General features: G+C 42.7%; 1 protein-coding gene across 6 annotated transcripts in view; it reads left to right on the top strand.

The window, feature by feature from the left end:
• CHD8 (chromodomain helicase DNA binding protein 8) overlaps positions 1-22,475 on the top strand; it is a 56,600-nt gene that overhangs the window by 898 nt on the left and 33,227 nt on the right. For 3 of the 6 annotated variants that reach the window (XM_070044941.1, XM_030844166.2, XM_030844164.2), the window contains exons 2-5: positions 17,002-18,059; positions 18,954-19,325; positions 20,051-20,436; positions 21,412-21,526. In XM_070044941.1, coding sequence (XP_069901042.1) covers positions 17,217-18,059; positions 18,954-19,325; positions 20,051-20,436; positions 21,412-21,526 — 1,716 coding nt within the window. In that variant the 5' untranslated portion in view covers positions 17,002-17,216. Of the gene's footprint in view, positions 1-11,029; positions 11,120-17,001; positions 18,060-18,953; positions 19,326-20,050; positions 20,437-21,411; positions 21,527-22,475 lie in introns of those variants that run through there. The other 3 variants (XM_030844165.2, XM_060294560.2, XM_030844168.2) reach the window with 3 other exon arrangements.

Genomic DNA, 22,475 nt, shown 5'->3' with positions numbered 1-22,475 from the left:
GTCAGTCCTAAATGATTAAGGTCTTCAAGGAAGAGGTGAATAGTGGTGTATAGATGTTTAGTGAGCCAATCTCTTTTCAATGAGCACAGGGAACCAGAAGTCGAAGACTTAGAACTTGATGTCTTTTTCTTTTAAAGAATAGACATAGTGGAGCGCCCCAAACACCAGAGGAGCTGCATTATCTGTCTACTACACCCTACCATCACATTAGCATCCACAGATTGTTTACTCTTCATGTTGTTCTGAACCTGTCAGTTCAGTCGGGGATTCTCTAACTGGTTATCCTTAGAATCATGTGAGGTCCTATCTGGTGTGGGGCACTTTAGGTGCTAGAAGGTGAGTTTGTGATTTGAATAACGTTCTCTCTTAGTTCATTAGATAACGTCTTCTGCTTAGGAATTTCTTTTCTATTAATCAACAAATAGTTGTCAGAACAAACTATCGTCAGCCTCTTAGGGCCAGAACAAGGGAAGCTTCTCATTCCAAGTATTTTGGATTATCCCACCCCTTAAAAGAAAAGAAAAATTATGACAAGGAAAACAACATTTTTTATTTGAGAAGTCAGGTCGCAAGAGCGGTATGCCAGTGGGTCTGCAAGGCAAGATGAAGGACATTGGCCAAAGAGAGGGTAGCTGTGTGTGTAAAGACAGGCTTGGGGGAAGGTTTAAAACTGCAGTAGTGGGCTTCCCTGGTGGCGCAGTGGTTTAGAGTCCGCCTGCAGATGCAGCGGACACGGGTTCGTGGCCCTGTCCGGGAAAATCCCACATGCCACGGAGCAGCTAGGCCCGTGAGGCATGGCAGCTGAGCCTGCGCATCCGGAACCTGTGCTCCGCAACGGGAGAGGCCACAACAGTGAGAGGCCCGCTTACCTCAAAACAACAACAACAAACAAACAAACAAAAAAAAACTGCAGTAGTAAAAGAGTAGTGGATTGGGATAAGGGATTTGATGGAGCGGTGCATGGGTACTGGCACGGTTGTCACCTTCCCCATGTGTGATCTATATTGTGCATGTGGCCTTTTTTTTTTTTTTTTTTGCGGTGCGCGGGCCTCTCACTGTTGTGGCCTCTCCCATTGGTATTGTGGTAACGACCACTTCAGAGTTTTGCTTGTAACAAGAAAAATTTGCCATTTTATGTGAAGAGTTGAGTTTTTGAAGGTAAGGTAGGATGACGATGGGGCTTAGTCTTTAAAAGAAACCATTTTACACATCTCCTTTGGAAAGGGTGCAGTATTTCTGGGCAAAACTACTTCTTAAGATTAATTTGTGGGTGTCAAGCACTGTGCTTGCTTACTGAAAGAATGAGATTTGCTATTCTCATCTGTGGAAGGACTGTAACATCTTCACAATGTTCAGATGAATACTAAATGCTTTGAAGATATTGTTTGTCCACAGTCCTGCAAGCGTTAAGCTATCTTCTGAGCTTAGGTTTAGCCTAATACCTGAAGGATAAACAGAAGACAAATATTTTTCTGGACCCTCTACCTTCACCCCTAGAAGTCACTCCACTTCTGGAGTTGCATTCGAGCCAGCCCCTGATCTGTAGGTCTTTGCTCGACCTACCCTTGCACTACTGTAACCAACTTAGTATTTACTATTTTACTTTTAGCATTCAGTCCATTGATAGACTATCATTTCATATCTTACTCAGTTTAACTTTTTGTATCTGCTCTTTAATTAATTATTTATTCTCTTTCTCACAGAGTTGGTGCTCTTCCTTTCATCCTTCTGTTACAATTTTGTTCACTTTGCCTTTTGTTTTAATTCACTTACATTGTCCCTTTTTGCATCTGTCTTGAGGCCGTTTAAGAATGCAGAGATCCTAATTTTCAAGGTATACTTCCTTTGGTGCCTAATACCCGAGTAACAGTTGTATTTCTGTTTTTTGTTTTTTGGGTTTTTTTTGGACCGCACAGAGCGGCATGTGAGATCTTAGTTCCCCGACCAGGGATTGAACCCGCGTCCCCTGCAGTAGAAGCGTGGAGTCTTAACCACTGGACTGCCAGGGAGGTCCCAACAGTTGTATTTCTATATAACAAAGCCGTTGTATGAACCATATACTGTTGCCTAAAGGTTTATTTAACCATTTATTACATTTTGAATTTTATCCTGGATAACCTTCCCCCAGCATTAACCTCTGTTTTGTGTTGTGTGTACACGTGTATGAAGTTGTAATTTGGCTCTGTTTTTTGCCTAAAAAACTAATTCATATTGTCTTGAAGATTTTCATTGTCTCTGTATTGCAAAATAAGTCCACCTCTTTGTAGTCTCTGAGATTTCTCATTAAGCTCTTCAATAGGTAACATTTCTTTTGCCCTTTTGTCACTGGTCACTTTCTATCCTTCACTAGACCCTTGGTTGTTGAATGACGCATGAAGCAAAATGCTCAACTTTAAAATGTGTTCATTCTTGCTTTCGGATCGCAGCAGGAGACTTTTAAAAATAAAGCACTTAATTTCTACCCACAAATGTACATTACATGATCATCAAAAGCCTAGCGTAAACAGAAAGACTGGCATAGATAATTTCTTTGCATTCACCTTCAGCAGGGATGAATCCAGGAATGTATTCCAAGCAGTAGAGCAGTGTAGGAAGCCTAGACAATGTTCTAGCCTCTTCCTATTCAGACTTTCCAAGTATATTCTCACTAGTTTGTTTGAAAAGAGTTCCCAGAACATGTTCAAATAAAAGTACAAAAATATTTCAACATCAAAGCAAGGATTTTAAACATTACTTACTCTTATGTGTAATTTTTAAGAAAAGATTGGCTTCGTAACTGAAAGAATGAACCATTCCTGATTTTATTCCTTCAGTACATTTCCAGAGAAATTTATTGTGTATGGCTTCTTTTTATTTGGTATTTTCAGACTTTATTTCATTTTAAAAAAGTAATTAAATGACATACTACTGAAATTACTAGATAATAAGAGAACTGTGCTTCTTTCCTCCACTGTATGTCAGCACCCTAAATCTGATAGTTCTAATCCTTTAGGCAATGTCCCAATATTCCAGTAATTAATAACTCTGTAATAACAACACCTTTTTGTTTTGTTTTGTAGTTCTCCTAAAACTATATCAGTAACTCTCTGAGAAAGAATATGTATTAACTGAATTCTTAATTTCACCTGAGAGGAAGGATATTCAAGACCTGTAACGTCTTTGGAGTTTCTTAAATTGTCTCTCATGGTCATTAGAGAAACCTTTGGAATATCCTGCCTCCCTTTTTTCCTCTACTGCATACTTTGGGGATACATTATATCTTTAGGGATTATTCCTTTGGGACATGGGTATTCTGAAGTACCCAGTCCCATTAGTAATATGGGAATTTCTCTTTGGTTCTAGAAGAAACCAGTGATTTCAGTAGTTTGGCTGCCTACTTAGAACCAAATCATAATACAGTTTTGTAATAGAACATGAAAGTCATACTTCACATATTCTATGATTTTCATGTTTTATTACAGATATCAGATGTATATCAGGGATACATCCATCTAAATAAACTGAATGACTGGGAAGATTTTTCAGGATTTTTGAATAGGAGCTACCAAGTTGCATGAACACTGAACTTTAAGTGTTTTATTCTTTTTTTTTAAAAAAATAATTTATTTATTTATTTTTGGCTGCGTTGGGTCTTCGTTGCTGCGTGTGGGCTTTCTCTGGTTGCACTGAGCGGGGGCTACTCTTCGCTGCGGGCTACTCTTCGCTGCGGTGCGCGGGCTTCTCACTGCGGTGGCTTCTCTTGTTGCGGAGCACGGGCTCTAGGCACGCGGGCTTCAGTAGTTGTGGCGCACGGACTTAGTTGCTCCGCGGCATGTGGGATGTTCCCGGACCAGGGCTTGAACCCGTGTTCCCTGCATTAGCAGGCGGATTCTTTTTTTTTTTTTTTGCGGTACTCGGGCCTCTCTCTGCTGTGGCCTCTCCCGTTGCGGAGCACAGGCTCTGGACGCACAGGCTCAGTGGCCATGGCTCACGGGCCCAGCCGCTCTGCGGCATGTGGGATCTTCCCGGAGCGGGGCACGAACCCGTGTCCCCTGCATCGGCAGGCGGACTCTCAACCACTGCGCCACCAGGGAAGCCCGGCAGGTGGATTCTTAACCACTGTGCCACCAGGGAAGTCCCCAGTGTTTTATTCTTCATTGCTTCCACTCAGTACCCAGTCATTCTTTGTTTATTTACACATTAGTTCTTCTATAAAGTGTAGTGCTTCTGCCTGTTTTTCAGGTATGCCTCCTGTTGGGGGGACATTTTCCTTGAAGAATTAAATATATATGGGTAGTGGTCACTTCCATTCACTGCTTTCCTGAAAGTCATGGGAGTCAAAAGTTGAGGTACCTGGGTCTGGGCATGTGAGCTACCAAGGGACAGCCTAGTCATTTGGAGAACTGTAAGTTCCCACAGGCAGGCATTGTGAAGTAAATGGAGTATTCAGACACTGGCATCGTTCATACAAACACAAAAAATGATTAATAGAATTACCTGCCTGTTGGCCTAGCCACCGTGCTGGTTGAAGTCTGTTCCGTGGTTTTGAGGTTAAAGGGTTATACTGCTTTCTCAGCACAGTAGTACTAGTCCTTTGATCCTGCCCAGCAGTCCTGCTATTCTAATTATGAAACTTTTGCATCTATTTTAGTGTCCCACCATTCTGCTTAGCAGATCAGCTCAGCCAAACCTCTAAGGAGTAATTTTGCTTTGAGGAAAACCTTTAGTTTTTAAATTATTGGACAGGGAATAATAAACTTTTCATTTGCCTACTGTGTGCCAAACATTGTACATTATCTTTTAATCTTCACAATAACTCTGGAAATGTATGTGATGTTACTTTCATTTTACAGAAGAGAAAAAATAAGACAGTGAGGTTAGATCATTTAACCAGGAGTAGGACTCTGATCTGTCAGACTTCAAAGCCTCATTCATTATCGTCTCGCTACATTTAGAAATTCAGTGCTGACCCCTGGAGGAGAACTGTCTTTGACCACAGCATTAGGCGAGTAGGCATTCCATAGCCTGTTAAAGCTGTGTCTTTAGCAGTTGTAGAACCTTGAGAATGTAAAATTTCTTTTTGTCTTTGTATTTCTGTCTGTTAAAAGGAAAAAAAAAAAAAGGAATAGTTTCTTTTATTTAACTTAGTTATTTTGAAGATGAGATTATGTGAAATATTTCAAGCTCTACAGAGGAAAATCACTTGGTCAGTCTTGCAAATAACTCAATTTTTTAGCCAATGCAAGTCAAACTAGCCAACTGAATTTTCATCAGTCCCATGTCGCTGGGTCACATTTTGTGCCTAGAGGCACAAGTGTGATAATAACAGTGTTTCTCCCCCCAGCCACACATACGTTTTTTAGCATAAACGTTGCAGTGAAAACAATCCCTCATAAATAATTAAGAGTTCCCTAGTGGCCTAGTGGTTAGGATTCCCGGTTTTCACTGCTGCGGCCCAGGTTCAATCCCTGGTCGGGGAACATTGTGCAAGCCATGCAGTGTGGCCCCCCCCCCAAAAAAAAGTAAGTAAATATTTATATTTTTCTGTTAGGCTGAAAAAATATATGTATACTTGGCCCAATAAAGTAGGGCATGCGAGGGTGGTGTGGGAGAGCATAAAGAGGAACAGGACTCTTACCTAAAATATATATATTATGGCGGGAGGGCAAAATGGGCAAAGGGGATCAACTGTATGGCAATGGATGGAAAGTAACTTTGTGGTGGTGAGCACGCTGTAGTGTATACAGAAGTAGAAAAATAATGTTGTACACATGAAATTTATGTAACATTATAAACCAGTATTACCTCAGTAAAAAAAAATTATGTATATCATTATTTACGCTGGATGTCCAAAAGTGGTGTCACACAAGGTAGATATATTAATCCAGTTAGATATTCCTCATCTAGAACCTAGACTATTATTTTCACCTTGGTGAACATGTGCCAGTGAAGAGGAACTTCTCCAGATCCAGTCTAACTTGACCCCAGTGATCGTTAAAAATTAGTTTCTTACATTCTGTCTTCAGACTTAGACCAAAACTCCAGAGTTTTACTGGAAAAAAATCTACAATGAGGCTGACTTAAGAATGAATCCATGCCCTATTTTTGAGTCATATGGGTATGGTTTCATCCATTCACTTCTTGCCATAGTTTCAAATTGGTCACCACTGAGGCTTTATGGTCCCAAGCCTAAAGGAGATAACTGAAATTTCATTGCTTTCAATAGTAATTACCACACTATAGAAAATAGTCTTTTATGTGTATTGGATGCAGCTTCTTTTACTATACCTGAAAGCTGTGTCTGCTACAGGTCCTAAAAAGTGAAGATGCTTAAGATGTTGTGATGCCTCTTCTGAATGTTTCTGGTAGGAAATGTGCCACTGCCTGTTTACTATCTCAGCAGTCTGGAGAAGCCCTTGGTTTTGGTCAGATAGTTCCGCATTACCCCTCCACAGCCCCACTACCACACACCTTTGGCTGGAAGTTGAAAATGCATTCCTTCACAGAAGTACACTGAGTGCCTTTTACCACCTGATAAGCCAAGGAAATATTGTAATAAGTCATACACAGGCCTTGCCCTTGTGCAACTTGCATTCTAATATGGGGGTGGGGGAGGATGGATATCAAACAATGAATTATATAATGTTATTCAGGCTACTACAAAAGAGAAATTATGGATGTTACAAGAGAATTTGTAATAGGGGCATGTAGTCTACACCATAGTATAGTTGGGTGGTTAAGAGTGTGACTTCAGGGCTTCCCTGGTGGCGCAGTGGTTGAGAGTCCGCCTGCCGATGCAGGGGATACGGGTTCGTGCCCCGGTCTGGGAAGATCCCACATGCCGCGGAGCGGCTGGGCCCGTGAACCATGGCTGCTGAGCCTGTGCGTCCAGAGCCTGTGCTCCACAACGGGAGAGGCCACAACAGTGAGAGGCCCGCGTACCGCAAAAAAAAAAAAAAAGAATGTGACTTCAGAAGCCACATTGCCTAAATTTGAATCTGGCACCACTTTTCATTAGCCGTGGAATGTTGGGCAAATTGCTTATCTTTCTGTGCCTCAGTTTCCTCATCTGTAAAATATAGTTATTTCAAGTTTAAGAAAATTGAAACTGCTGATGCATTTTCATTGTTTAGAAGAGGGCCAGGTACGTAATGTACATTCAACAAGTTTGGCTGTTTTTTGTCTGGGAGCTCAGGGAAAGCTTTTCTTTGAAATGACGATGTTGAAATAGGCTTTGAAGGATAAGTAAGAATTAAATAGGCAAAATCGATGGGGAACCAGTTAGAAGGCGATTGCAATAGTCCAGGGAAGTGAGGATGGTAAATTGATCCAGAATGGTAGTAGGGGCAGAAGTGGATGGATTTGAGGGATGTTTAGGAGGTAAAGGTAGGATTTTAAAATATTGGATAGGGGTGGTAAGGAAGAGAGTTTCTGGTCTCTACAGTCATGACTGAATAGGAGATGCTGGAGGATGATTATCCTCTGTGTGTGTGCGCGCGTGGTGGTGTGGATGGAGGAGACTACCAAGGAATCAGTCTCCTTGAGGTAATAAGCCTCTTACGGGGAGAGTTGGACGAGTGGGTCAGCCAGGGAGACTGGAGAGACTACCAGGAAGAGCTATTGGGTAAGCAAGTGAATAAACAGGCCTGGAGTTCAGACGTCTTGCCCAGAGATATAAATGAGAGAGGTAAGTGTATAGATAGTTTGTTGAAGAAAATAATGAGTTGAGACCTTGTACGTGAATTACACATTCTTGAAAAGAAAGTATAGAATGAAAAAAAAAGAAGGCCTAGGACCAAAGCTTGGTGAACTTCAACAATTAAAGGCTGGTAGAGGAGAAGAATAGCAAAGGAGAATTGGCCAGAGAGGTAGAATGAAAATCAGAAAAGTGTGGTGTCCTGGAAGCCGTTCGAAAAAAGTGTTTGGGCGGCAGGGGTGTTTCTGAAATCTTTATGACCCTTCCTTGGCGCCCTGAGAGTTTTAATTTAGGTCTCTCACGACTCAAAGTTGGATGCTAGTGACTTAGAACATCTATAGCAGGTTAGGCTGACTGAAGCCGGTTAGTTGAACATGATCTTTAGACGCTAGAATCTAAAGTATAGTTATTCTTGGGGCTTCCCTGGTGGCGCAGTGGTTGAGAGTCCGCCTGCCGATGCAGGGGACGCGGGTTCGTGCCCCGGTCCGGGAAAATCCCACATGCCGCGGAGCGGCTGGGCCCGTGAGCCATGGCCGCTGAGCCTGCGTGTCCAGAGCCTGTGCTCCGCAACGGGAGAGGCTGCAACAGTGACAGGCCCGCGTACCGCAAAAAAAAATAAAAATAAATATAGTTATTCCTGTTTGCTGTAATTTAGATTTAATGTAGAGGAAGCAAGGGCTACAGTGCATATTCAAACTCAATAGATATTAGCCTGCTGAAATTAATGAATTATTTTGAAGGCCATTCATGTGGGTGGTGATTCCCTCTAAGGCTGCCTAGCATCTCCAAGGTAGGTAGAGACACTGGGAAAAAGTTTTTTCTAAATAGTCTATCCAGCAACATTCGTTGAGTACCTCCTAGAAATAGTGGTTACATACCAAGAAGTGTGCGAGATGTTTCATTAATCCTCACTAATGGCCCTGTAATTTGAGCCCCCTATGTACAGAGGAATGAACTAGACTCGGAAAGGTTTATTTACTTAGTGGGACAGAAATTTGAACCCAGATCCCTCTGACTTTAAGCTCATCATACCTCCACATACAAATAAAACTAAAATACGACGTAGAAGATAATTATCCCCAAAGAGTACTTAACAAAAGTACTATGAAAGCTCATATGGGACTGGTTACTCTTAGCTTGACAGTGAAAAGTAGAGATGCATTAAATCCAATGGACATTTTAAAGTTCTTATATTATTGGACATTTTTGCTTTGTTCAATGCAATTGATCGCTCTTTCCCTCAGCAATACTCTACTGTCTTTGCTTCGGTGATATTGCAATCTCTGCTTCTCTAGCTTTGCCTTCTCTACCTGCTTAGTAGGTGTGGCTTATTCTGATTCTTAAATCCTGATGTTCTCTTGGGTTCCTCTTTAGCTTTTTTCACCCTACACCGAAAATCTCAAATTTGGGGGTTTCCAGCTAAGTGTTTTTTCTAACGCATAGTGTTTAAAACATTAAAAAAAATTAGTTGTCTGCATTTAAAACCCAGAAGATTTACGTAAAACTCTGTATTTCTGGCTTTTGAAAAACCTGAAGTTCTCTTTCAATCTTGGATGTGTGTTTCCATATGGCAACACTTAACTAGAGCTGAATAGCAGCTGCTCTCTTTGGAATGGACATCCAGTTCTTCACAGACCCCTCACATTCTCTGTTGTCTCCCCAACAGTATTGGTGCAGTGTTTCATATACTAGCTCTGATTACCCAGAGTAATTACCTGGGTAATCTCCACTCTTAAAACTACTATTTTGATACTGATAACTCTGTCACCAAGGCAACTTTTATATTTATAATCCAACCTTTTATTGAATATCACTACTTAACATGCTATAGGTAACTCAGACTAAACATGGCTGAACTCATCTTTCCCTGTAAACTCTAGGTTTTACCAGTTTTTATCCCCTAAGTATTATTCCACTCTGGCCTTGCCTTCCTATCATTACCTTTTGAACCACATTGCTATGATTCAGGCTCTAATCATCTTGTTGGTTGCAAACAACAGAAATCATCTTTTGGCTAACTTAAGCAGAAGGGGAACATATTCGAAGGATATTGTGTAGCTCACAAAATCAGTGGGAATGCTAGAGAATCTGATTTAGAAAATGATCTGAAACCAAGGGAAGTTGGAAACATGGAGAACGTGGCCAGGATCATAGCACTGAACAGTCTATGATGCTGCAGAATTCCAGTGTCTGACATTGCTGAGTATTGTCTAACTGGTTGGTTCTGGATCTTTGTATTACCACTGAAAAGTCAAGGTTTTCCACAGCAGTGTCCACTTAGACTAGGCTAGGTCATGTGCGTACTTCTTCTCCGACAGGAAGAGGAGATGGGATTCTGCCCCTCATTTCAGTACCCCCACCCACCCATCCCAGCTCTATAGTGGGGATTAAGATCCACTCTTCCATTGAAGACTTTTAACCTTGTGCTATTCTCCCAATATAGGAAGGGGGAAGCAGGAAAAAAAATCAGCAAGCATCCACAATACAACTCTTTTCTGGACTACCACAGCAGCCCCCTGACTACTTCTGTGTCCTCTGTTACATCAGCCCCCAAATCTATTCTCTATCAAACAGCCAGAGTTAGCCAACTAAAATGCATTTCTGATTATGTCGTTCCATGTTTCAGTGGCTCCTCATCCACTAGAAGAAAATGCTTTAACATGGCGTTCAAGGCTCTTTCCTTGAAGGGTCTGGCCCTTACCTATACCTTCAATCTTATCTCCCTCTGATTTCTTCTTTGTGATTTACACTTTAGCAAGACTGAACTTCAGAGCTACTTAAGAGTTTCCTCTATACGTCTCATGGCTGTTTTTCATTGCTATCAAGAATGCAGTTTGGCTTGTGGCAGAGAGAGCGCTTTATCTTTTAAGAGTAAAAGGCCCCATGTTCCAGCAATTGGGCTGACTCACTCCCATGATGGACGGAAGATTTGGCCCCTTTTAATGGGTCGTGGGAGAAGGTGCAGTCACTACAGCAGAGGAGTTGACAGTGCTGCTAGAAGGCAGGGGATTCAGAGGGAGGCGGAGTTGGCCTAGTGTGGAACCCTCCCTCCCGAGTTTACGCTCTTTGGTGTGCAGAAAACAGTGTAGGTGGTGGGGGAATTTAATCGCCAGGACTAGTTTCCCGCAGCTTGAGACGGTTCTGCTGGCCAGGCTCCTTTTTTTTTTTCAAGCAAGCTGCAGGCTTCGCTTCGGCCCTGGAAACCGGATAGGCCTCTCCGTGCGCTCTCAACCTAACCCCGCGGTGGCGGGGGAGGGGGAAGCTCTGCCTAGTCCCGCCCACTGCGCTGTTTTGCGTGTTTGCCCCTGTGGTGAGTGGCAGTGAAGTTTAGCCAATGAAGACGCGGGGCGGGCAGGAGCATGAAGTTAGGCTGCGCTGGAGGAGGGGGAACTGGTGCTGGAGAGACAGCAAGAGGGGCGAACCGGCCCCCCACGGCCGCTGCAGGTAAAGGCACCTCTCTTACCTTGCTGGGGTGAGGCACAGCTCTTTTTCTACTTAAGGGCTAGTCGGGCCTTCCCGCCTGTAGCTTCCACCCTCACATTGCTCCCACCCGGGCATCCACACCCCCCCACCCCGCATCTTCCCGTCTTGGCCATCCCCACCCTGGAGGGCACCCCGCTAGCTCACTCCCTCAAGAGCATGTACCTCACCTCCATTTTGGGGGCTCCAGTTGCCCGACATCGCCCTCCTCTGCTGTGTGGGCCTTACTGGCACCAGCCCTGGCAGTATGAGCAGGTACTGTACCCGGGTCCCCGCCACCCCCGCCCCCAGTCGCGTCTCCCTCTCCGTCAACCCCGCACTTCCTTACCTTGCCCCTTCCCTTCCACATGAGTACATATAATTTCTGTAGTTTCTCCTTTACCCCTTGAACATACGAACATGCTTTTAACATTCATAGTTGCCTATTTTGCTTTCCCTGTTTATTCAGAAGGACTCACTTTACCAGCCATGTTTGCCCCAAATGTCCATACTCCTGACTGAGGTTTGAGTGCTTTTTTCTGTAATTGGGAAAACAAAAACAGAGTAGCCACACATTTGGAATTGAGAATGGTGAAGATAGAGAAAATGGCCTAGGATCTCGACCTTCGTGAGGAGAATCTCCTGAGTGGCTCCAAGTTAATAGCTCTATTTCTTATGGTCTGTGTCCCTCCATTCTGATCCTTTGCTGACCCTAAATTGTGATTCTGTTCACCTTGGATGTTTATTTCCCATTTCTTTATAAGATTTGAGACCCTTTGGGTTTCACAAATGTCTCCATGATACAGTTTTTAAATCCTCCTCTTTTAAAATTATGTTGGTGATTTTAATTTTAAGCCTTCTGATTTATTTTATTTTCAAGGGGTTTCTTCAGACTGCTTCTACCCATCTTGTTTCCATATCGTGTTTATGTCTGCCTGCCTGCCTATGCTGATCCTCTTGAAAGGATACAGTTTCCAATAACAAGATTAATACTTTGAAGTAAAATAGTTTGTTCTTTGAGCAGTTAGAGGTTAAGTGGGCATGGCTGCTACTTTCTAAAAGTGCATATTAACCCCCCAGAAAAGATCAGTTTTTGTCAATATGGCATTCATCTGTTATCTTCTAAGAGGATGGATAGTACAGAGAAATCTGTAAAGGGAGAATGGATGTCTGTAGTTCAGTTTATATAATTTTATGTCTTAGACAGCTGGACTAATTTCTGTTGCAGTGTTTCTCATCCGTCATAAAGAATATGATAAACTCCCTTTTGAGAGACCATAAGAAATCTTACCCCATCACAGAGATGTCGATAATCCTTCCAAACCAGGCATACTTCTTTTTCTGCCCCCCACCCCTACCCATGTTGTCCAGTTTTATTGAATATAAATAACCTAAACAATGAGATGTTTTCCTTTTCCATTTGACAAATATAAAATTATAACACCGAATGCACATTTTCAAACTTTGCATACCTTCCATCTCCCAGTTGAGAATCACTGCTTTGTTGAAAGGTATGGGGAGATTGAGATGGAAAAGTATAGAGTAGAATTAAAACTAAGTCTTTTATGATTGGACCCACAAGTTGTTATTGAAATGGGCAAGGGTAGGGAGACACATTAAAATAAGAACAGGAGAGTTGGGACTCTAGGTTTCTAAGAAAACCCAGAAGAACTACATTAAAGATGATAAAGCTGCAAAAAAACATCAGTTTATATTTATTTCAAGGGAAGGGAGTAGTTTCTCCTTAAAGAAGACGATGAGATGAAGGGCTTTATATAAAGAATTCCTCTGGCTTGTTATTTGGAAGTTTTAGATGGGTGGCCTTGGATTTTAACCTTAACTTACTAGTTAGTTCTACTTCTCCCCCTCTCCCTCCCTCCCCCCCAAGATTTTCTGTCGTTAGTCTACTCATTAGTTTGGAATTATGGAAAGTGATTAAGTGCAACCATCAAGCTCTCTGTCTTTCCTTTTGAGCATATACATATGTTCCTCTTTGGGGCAGTGGTAGGTGAAGACTGGCCTTTCATTCTCAATATGATTAAAGTTTGCTATGATTTCTTTATCTAGGCAGTTGCTTTACTTAGGGATATATTAAGGGTTTTGTATATTTGAGTGCTTAACATCTATTTATTTAATAAATTTATTTATTTATTTATATTTGGCTGCATTGGGTCTTCGTTGCTGCACACAGGCTTTCTCTAGTTTCAGTGAGCAGGGACTGCTTCACGTTGAGGTGGCTTCTCTTGTTCCGGAGCACAAGCTTTAGGCACACGGGCTTCAGTAGTTGTGGCTCACGGTCTCTAGAGTGCAGACTCAGTAGTTGTGGCGCACCGGCTCAGTTGTTCCGTGGCATGTGGTATCTTCCCGGACCAGGGCTCGAACCCGTGTCCCCTACATTGGCAGGGGGATTCTTAACCATTGTGCCACCAGGGAAGTCCAACATCTGTTTATTTTTATTACCAGGGTTTGAACCATGGAAAGAGAATTCTACCAAGCTCATCTACCATGGGGTAGATGAACTTGGTAGAGTAGGCCAGACATGGGTATAGCCAGGATAACCCATAAGTAGGAACAGAAGGAGGGGTGAAGAAAGTTGGAGATATGTTTGGAGAAGGTTTATTCTTTTGAGAGTCAAGGACAACTTAAAGATATGAGTTAAAAAAGAAGCTGGAGACTAGGATTAAAAAAATTGTACAAGATGAATTAGGTCAGTAGAGGTGAGTTGATGGGATGGGACTGAGAAGTAGTGTGACTTGATGCTGTGGTTTTTAAATTATTGGGCCCCGACTGACCCAGGAGAAGCAGAAATTTGGTCCAAAAATTGGGAAGGGAGATAAATGATAAGTGCATTGACCTTTAAAAACTTATACTTGAGTCATATGGAAGTAAGGAAATATTTCAGAAGCTATTAGCCTCGTTTCTCCCATTAAAAAATGAGATCTCTCTCTCTCTCCGACGTTGGGCTGTTGTGGAGGGAGGGAAGGAAGAGCATTTGGGTGAATAAATAGCAAGGAGTCCTGGAAAGGACAAAATACCCCATGGAAGAAAAGGCAGGTTATAAACTATTATCAGCATAAACTTTTAGTTAGTGCAAACTTTCACTGTAGTTTTTATATTTTTAGTTTTTATTTTTTTGCGGTACGCAGGCTTCTCACTGTTGTGGCCTCTCCCGTTGCGGAGCACAGGCTCCGGATGCGCAGGCTCAGCGGCCATGGCTCACGGACCCAGCCGCTCCGCGTCATGTAGGATCCTCCCGGACCGGGGCACGAACCCGTGTCCCCTGCATCGGCAGGTGGACTCTCAACCACTGCGCCACCAGGGAAGCCCTCACTGTATTTTTTTTGTGACATTTAACTGTTAGATATTTAGTGTAACTTCTCTGACAGTGAATAGGAGGTGAAAGATAATAGGTGGCAAAGTAGGGCATAACTAGAAAACAGCTGATGGTAGTGTTGAGAAAATCGATAAAATTATTGAGTAGATTTTCATTAAATTAAGAAATACCCATAACTTTAAAAAATTATTTATTTATGGCTGCATTGGGTCTTCGTTGCTGCATGCAGGCTCTTCTCTAGTTGTGGCGAGCGGGGGCTACTCTTCATTGCGGTGGCTTCTCTTGTTGCGGAGCACGGGCTCTAGGTGTGTGGGCTTCAATAGTTGTGGCACACGGGCTCAGTGGTTGTGGCTCACGGGCTCTAGAGCACAGGCTCAGTAATTGTGGCACATGGGCTTAGTTGCTCCGCAGCATGTGGAATCTTCCCGGACCAGGGCTCGCACCCGTGTCTCCTGCATTGGTAGGCGGATTCTTAACCACTGTGCCACCAGGGAAGTCCTATCCATAACTCTTCAGATCACCATTTTGAGTTACTTTGGGGCAGGTGTTAGATAGGAGAGGCTGGAATGAGCTAGTGGAATAGTTTAACCAGGAGTGGGAAGTGATACGGACCCTGGTTGAGATGTGAAGGGTATACAATTACTGAAGCTAGGAAGATCTTGTTTAACATTGGTGGAGATGCCATGTATGCTTTGTAATTTTGACTGATGTGCCAACTACTGATGAGTCTCTTATCTATGTCTGATTTTCTGGGCTACTTACCCACATTATATTGTTTTACAAGGATAACTGGAATGGGTTAAGGAAAGGGGAAAAAAAGTTTGGGGGTTGTGTGGAAGAGCCTTCTTCAGTCAAGTCTGTACTGTGTCACTGACAAATTTCTCCTCTGATATCTTCTAAAAGTTAGGAGAAATGGTATTATCAAGCAAGGCTTTTCTGGATTGACAAATATTGATATCATATACAAAGAACAGATACTACACTTTCATATAGTTTAGTTAGGTGGTGATGTACTTATAATTCCTTGTCTTAGTTTTTCCTTTTCCCAGCATTTTATGAACTTAAAGCCCCAGATGTGGATTTAGTAAACATAATTTCAGTTATTTGTAGGACAGTTTTTCAAGATAGGAAGTATTCTGCTGTCTCATCTTGGAATCAGGGAATAACAGTTAGTTTCTCTAAGGACTGAATGGTTCATTCCAGACAATGCAAGCAAATACTTTAATTCATTAAATTTTTTTTGAGTAGCTATTGTGTATGTGATATTCTTCTGGTTCTTTAGGGATCCACAGATGAATAAGACGTGGTCCCCACCATTCAGAAACTCTTCTTTCTCGGGGAAAGAGGAGCTGGGCCACCATGCAGGGTTGTGCAAGGTGTGCATTGCAGGTGTTCACTATCATCATAGATAATATGTTTAGTATGACAGTTTTCCAGCAGATGGCAAACAAGTATCTTGAGTAGGCAGCTTTTTATAATTTGCACAAAAGAACCTTTTGGGCCTTCAGAGGAAATGGACAAGAAACTTACCATTTTAATAAAATGTTAAATATAAGTGCTTTAAATAAGGTGCAGACAACACTGTGGATATTTAAAGAAGGTGAACGGACCAAGTCATCAAAAATTGCTCACCTTATGGAGGTTCAGGGCTCACCTTGTGGAGTAGAAGACCTTTGAGGGTGTCAGAAATTTTAGCTGGAAGAGAAGTTTGGGAGGAGCGTGGTGGGGATGTTCCAGGAAGAAACTACAGCATAATAGGCAAAGTCATGCAGATAGGAATGTCATTAAGGGAACTGTATTTTCTAGTTGGACTGGAATGTAGGGTATATATGGGAAGTGATGAGAGCATAGGAAGTGATGAGACTGAAAGTTGGGAATGTAAACTAGAATGAAATTGTAGAATTCTTTGAATCTCTTGCAAAGGAAGTTTTTGATCTTAAATATGAGAAAGTGGGGAGGGGACGTCATAACAGAAACACTACGTATCGATTCATTGATAGGTTAGGTAGAATGAAGTTTGTGAAACTTCCTGGGTAAGATTATACTATAAGCTTGGTTAAAGGTGGTTATTTTTGCCAGTAGTAAGTAAAAGTATCTAAAATACAAGGGAAACTTACAAAATACAGTATATCCAGAAGGCTTTAGCTATATTCACTGAAGTATTGCTGGTATATTGTTAAGTTCTGTCAACTTACGAACCTGAAATAGAAGGTGAATGAATGGTAAATTTCCTGATCTCTACCTAAGAATGATAATTATTAAAAGAAATGGACAGAGATAGCTGAATGATCTTGACAGACAGAAGCTTCAAAGTGTGTAAGAGCCCCAAAAGGGCGTTGGATTGTTTCTTTTTTTCTTTTTTAGTTTTAGTTTTAAAGCAGAAATGTGGATGTTCTTTCCGCTGTGTCTCTGTCCTCAGATTACCTCACATTTCCCTCTTCTCTTATTATTTTGATGCTATTTGATATTAAGGCTAGAAATTTTCCCTGAGGTCACCTACTTTGCTTATTTGTCATTTGTCTTCCTACAACAGGAGTTCCACCATCTTCCTCTGAAGACCTAGCCATCTTGCTCCATGAAGGTCAGGACAATCTGACATGCACTTGTTTCTTGCCTCTTTACCTGAAGAGTAGTCCTCTTCCATTGTGTACATTTTTTTCTTAATAGGGGAGGGGAGGGGAGAGCCATTACCCCCCCTCCCCTTCCCTCCTTAAACCTTGGGGAAGTAACCCCCATTGCTTTCCCAAGATGGCAGACCCCATCATGGATCTGTTTGATGACCCAAATTTATTTGGCCTGGACTCTCTTACTGATGACAGCTTCAATCAGGTTACACAAGACCCTATTGAGGAAGCCCTTGGACTGCCAAGCTCTCTGGACTCCTTGGATCAGATGAACCAGGATGGTGGAGGTGGTGATGTGGGGAATTCATCAGCAAGTGACTTGGTCCCCCCACCAGAGGAAACAGCCCCCACAGAACTTCCCAAAGAATCGACAGCTCCAGCTCCAGAATCTTTAACCTTGCATGATTATACCACTCAGCCCGTCAGCCAAGAGCAGCCAGCCCCACCTGTCTTACAGACACCGACGCCAACGTCAGGACTTTTGCAGGTCTCCAAGAGCCAGGAGATCCTGAGCCAAGGGAATCCTTTCATGGGTGTCTCTGCCACAGCTGTTCCCTCCAGTAGTGCTGGAGGGCAGCCACCTCAGTCAGCCCCTAAGATTGTTATCCTTAAGGCCCCACCCAGCTCCTCAGTCACTGGTGCCCATGTGGCACAAATTCAGGCCCAAGGTATCACCAGCACAGCTCAGCCCCTCGTGGCTGGCACAGCCAATGGTGGAAAAGTCACTTTTACCAAAGTGCTAACCGGCACTCCCCTTCGACCTGGTGTTTCCATTGTCTCTGGTAATACAGTGTTGGCCGCCAAGGTCCCTGGGAACCAGGCTACTGTTCAGCGCATTGTCCAGCCCAGCCGACCAGTAAAGCAGCTGGTCCTACAGCCAGTTAAGGGTTCAGCTCCTGCTGGAAACCCTGGGGCCACAGGGCCCCCACTGAAGCCTGCAGTTACACTGACCTCTACACCTACCCAGGTGACTTGAGTGAAAGGGGGAGGTGAATTTTGGTTTAGTAGAGGGCCCAGCAACTGTGTGAGAGCAAGCACAGGAGAGCTGTCTCTAGGAAATCCTGTTTAAATTCCATCTTTACTTTTTATCAGTTAGTATTGACAGCATTGTATTTATCACTTACTAGGTGGAAGCAGTTAGTGTTAATGTATTTTTTTGAGCTCTTACTACATATTCACACTGTGCCTAGCTGGTGCTGAACAAGATAGACACAGTCCCTGTCCTTACAGAGCTCACAGTCTGCCAGGAAAAACAGACCTTAAACAAGAACTCATAATAATGTATGATATAAAGTTATATGAGTAATATAGGATGCAATGGGAACAAGAATCATTTTTGGAAAACTACATTTATTTTTTGCAAGACTTACGGAAGCTATGTGTATCTCTCCCCTGTTCTTATTACTAAGATTGTCCTCCTCTGACTTTGCCCAGTGAAAAGGCTAGTTTCTAGTATAAGAAAATAGAGGCTCTAGTCTCTGAATCAAGGGCCAGAAGAGTTTGGGGGGAGGGGAAGACAGTATTAAGATAAGTAGCATTGGTGGAGAGAAGCTATAAGGAGGTGGATTTCAGTTCAGTATAGACTTTTGTTCTAATAGATTTCCAGAAAATGGAATGACTGCCATAGCAATAGAGCGAGCCTCCCAACAGTTTTTCAGGAACAGGCTTGATACCCGCTGGGCAGAGGTTATATAGAAAAGATCTTATCAGGAAAGACAGGAGGATGAACAGAAGGAATTATACTGTGCTTTCTGACCCTCAGCTGTTGTAACTCTAGGATGAGGAAAACTGGTGTAAACGTTAAGGGGTCTGCCATTCTTTAATGTTCTACCTCTCTTGCAATTTCCTTTCTTCACTCTAGGGTGAATCGAAACGCATCACGCTGGTCCTCCAGCAGCCACAGTCTGGAGGTCCCCAAGGACACCGGCACGTCGTGCTGGGGAGTCTGCCAGGCAAGATAGTGTTACAGGGCAACCAGCTGGCAGCCCTGACGCAAGCCAAGAATGCCCAGGGGCAGCCGGCCAAAGTAGTGACTATCCAGCTGCAGGTGCAGCCGCCACAGCAGAAGATCCAGATTGTACCGCAGCCTCCGTCGTCGCAGCCACAGCCCCAGCAGCCATCCTCAGCCCAGCCAGTGGCTCTTTCCTCTGTGCAGCAGGCTCAGATAATGGGACCAGGGCAGGGCCCGGGACAGAGACTTTCAGTACCGCTCAAGGTGGTGCTGCAGCCCCAGGTGAGACTTCCATAGTGAAGAAGGGAAGCACATCCCTTAGTCCCTGGCTGTTCCCCTCGGCAGTCACTCACTGTTGAACGTGGGGCCAGTCTAGGTTCATACCTCTGAAGTGACATGCAGACTTTTAGTTCCTTCACCCGTGGAAACCTTGTTGTAATTACATCATGAAAAGATTTGAGGGTTATTATTGGGTTTGGGATCAGAGATGATTGTCTGGTATTTGTCTTTGAACCGTTTCATTTACAATCTTTTCTTAATGTTCTTGTGAAATGAAAATGACTGGAAATATCCTCTCATTTGAAACATAAAGAAATAGCCTTAAAGAGGCCAAGTGATTGTCCTTCCTCTCACCCCCAGGGAGATGAAGGTAGGCCAAGAGTAGAATTTGAATTTTTTTACCTTTAGCCTAGAGACCAGTGTTGGTTGTATTGTTTGAAAATTTTCTGGAATTATGGAGATGAGTATTGACATTAGGAGCATGGCTTAAGTATATTGAAGGTTAATTTGGCACAGTTCTTGCCTTTTCTCATCTGCATCCCACCAAAAAACACTTTTTTTGGGGGGGGGGCGGGGGGAATGTGTCTCTAGGTTCAGTAAGACTTGGTCTGAGTCAGGTTCTTGAGGAATTAGAGAACTGACATTTCTAGCCTACCTGCTTCAGAGTTGTTTTATTCAGGTTTTTCAGCTACAAGCATGTTGAAATTTTAGTGTCTTTATTTCTGTAGGCCGGCTCTTCCCAAGGGGCCTCTTCTGGGCTCTCCGTAGTTAAAGTTCTAAGTGCCAGTGAAGTGGCAGCTCTGTCCTCACCAGCAAGCTCTGCTCCTCATACGGGGGGCAAGACGGGAATCGAGGAAAACCGTAGGCTGGAGCACCAGAAGAAGCAAGAGAAAGCAAATCGGATTGTAGCGGAGGCCATTGCTAGGGCCCGTGCCCGGGGCGAACAGAACATACCTCGAGTCCTGAATGAGGATGAGTTGCCTAGCGTTCGGCCTGAGGAGGAGGGTGAAAAGAAACGCAGGAAGAAGAGCAGTGGGGAGAGGCTCAAGGAAGAAAAGCCAAAGAAGAGCAAAACATCTGGTACCTCCAAAACCAAGGGCAAGAGTAAGCTAAAGTAAGTACCACCCTTTGCTCTTTTGACGGAACATTTGAGGATAGTGCATACATCTTAAAATTCGTGTTGTATTCAGCAGCTACAAAGCTCAAGGTGGTCTCTCTATCATTAGAAGATAATAAGGCCTTTCTTTTCTCTGTCCCAAGTGAACACCAAGGCACGGGAAAGATAGCCAGTCTTGTGTTAGGGGTTACATTTAAAAGCTGTGCCTGTGTTTTTCTATATTCTTCCCGATTTTGTATCACCATTGTGTGGAAGACTTCTCACTAGCCTCCTACCACCCACACCAGTAAAAGAGAGCTGCTGTAGACATAGCTGCCCTGTTCTTACATTTCCTCTGTGAACTGGGGAAGATTTCAGCAGCCACTGTCAGCCTTAAGCAGTCTTGACAGAACCATGGCTTGCCACATAATTCTTGTCACAATTGGCAAGAATTCCTTCCGTGTCTTGTAGCTTCACTCCTTTCTCTCTAGCTTCCACTCCCTGAGATTCTTCAGGCTTTGTGGTGTAATTATAATAATGCTTCATATCTGTACAGGATTTTTCAGCTTTAAAAAGCAAGTTTCATATCTGGTATCTTACTTGATCCTCAACAGCTGTCAGGCCAGATGTTATCATCAGTGTTTGCTACTTACGAAACTAATGCCCAGCTAGTGACAGAACTGGAACTAAAACAAGGCCTTGTAATTCTTAGTCAAGAATTCATTCTGCTGTGTTATTCTACCTTTCTTCAGGTATTTGTGAATACAGTGGTAACAGATTTGTCAGATCTGGTGTAAAGGTCAGCTGGTATTTTAGAAACCCTAATGTCTTCTTTTTTCAAACACGCTGCTCAATAGCTGTGTGTCCCACAGACTGAAGATCTAGACACTTATGCCTGGAGACTTTGTACGTGATGGTTTAGATTAATTATATTTTCTTATTCCTAAATTTTCCTTGCCTTCACTGTAACTGAATTTGGTTTTTCCTTTTTAGCACCATCACTCCTGTGGTGGGTAAGAAGAGAAAGCGTAATACCTCATCTGATAATTCAGATGTGGAAGTCATGCCTGCACAATCACCCCGGGAAGATGAAGAAAGCAGCATTCAGGTAAAAGGAGCCCTGAAGAACTTACTGAGAAAAATCGTGTTTTACTTCTGACAGACAGACCAAGAATAGATATGGAGAGACGATAAGCCTATGCACATTTCACCAGTTTTTCTAAACCAGAGGTAGTCCTAAAAAGTAGAAGAGGCAAGATCTGGTCATGGTCATGTCTTTTAAATTTGAATTTTTTTAGGCAAAAAGCATATTACTATAAAAAAGCAATATTCATTTTCTCAAATTCCAGTGTTTCAAAGACTAAGCAAATATGAAATTATGCTGCAAGATTGTTGTTTTGGGTATGGCAATACTTTGGTTTCTCTTAGAACTGTCCAGCTATCCCCCTTTTGCCTTACTTCTTTCAAAACTTCAGGGTTTTCAATTCTTGCCAAAACTTCAGAGTTTTGGTGCTGAGAAACTGGGGTGTTTAAGGTACAATGTTTTTGCTACCTTTTGAAGATGAGAAACATTGGGAAGAGAATAAAAGAAGCTGGACCAGAAGAACTTTAGTCCTCTATCTCTGTTGCCTTATGGTACCATCTTTGGCTCTAGTTTCCAACCATGGAAAGAATGTGTTGTTAATGATTCAGGAGACCCGTGGTACTTCTAAGTAGCTCTAATGGGCCTGGCCAGGTTACTTAGCTATGTGTAAATTCTTTATTTGAAAAATGGAGGTTTGGACTAAACAAACCTCAGGTGCCTCACTAGCTATCAGTACTTTATAAATGTCTCCTCTCTTCCTTTTTTTCTTTTGATTTGAATTTTATTTTATTTATTTATTTTTTTATATCCTCTCTTCCTTAATATACATTCAATACCTTGATAAACTGAGACTTTGGTTCTTCTGGGGTATGTTTACATGTGAGAATAGCCAAGACATTTTTGAAAAGGAGAATGAGGCAAAAGCTAGATTTAACAGACATTAGAGTACATTATGAAATAATAATTACTAAGA

Source organism: Globicephala melas, chromosome 2 (assembly GCF_963455315.2).
Source record: "Globicephala melas chromosome 2, mGloMel1.2, whole genome shotgun sequence".
Taxonomy (NCBI): Eukaryota; Metazoa; Chordata; class Mammalia; order Artiodactyla; family Delphinidae; genus Globicephala; species Globicephala melas.
The sequence above is the reverse complement of the archived record's forward strand: the minus strand, read 5'-3'. Positions and strand labels throughout refer to the sequence as shown.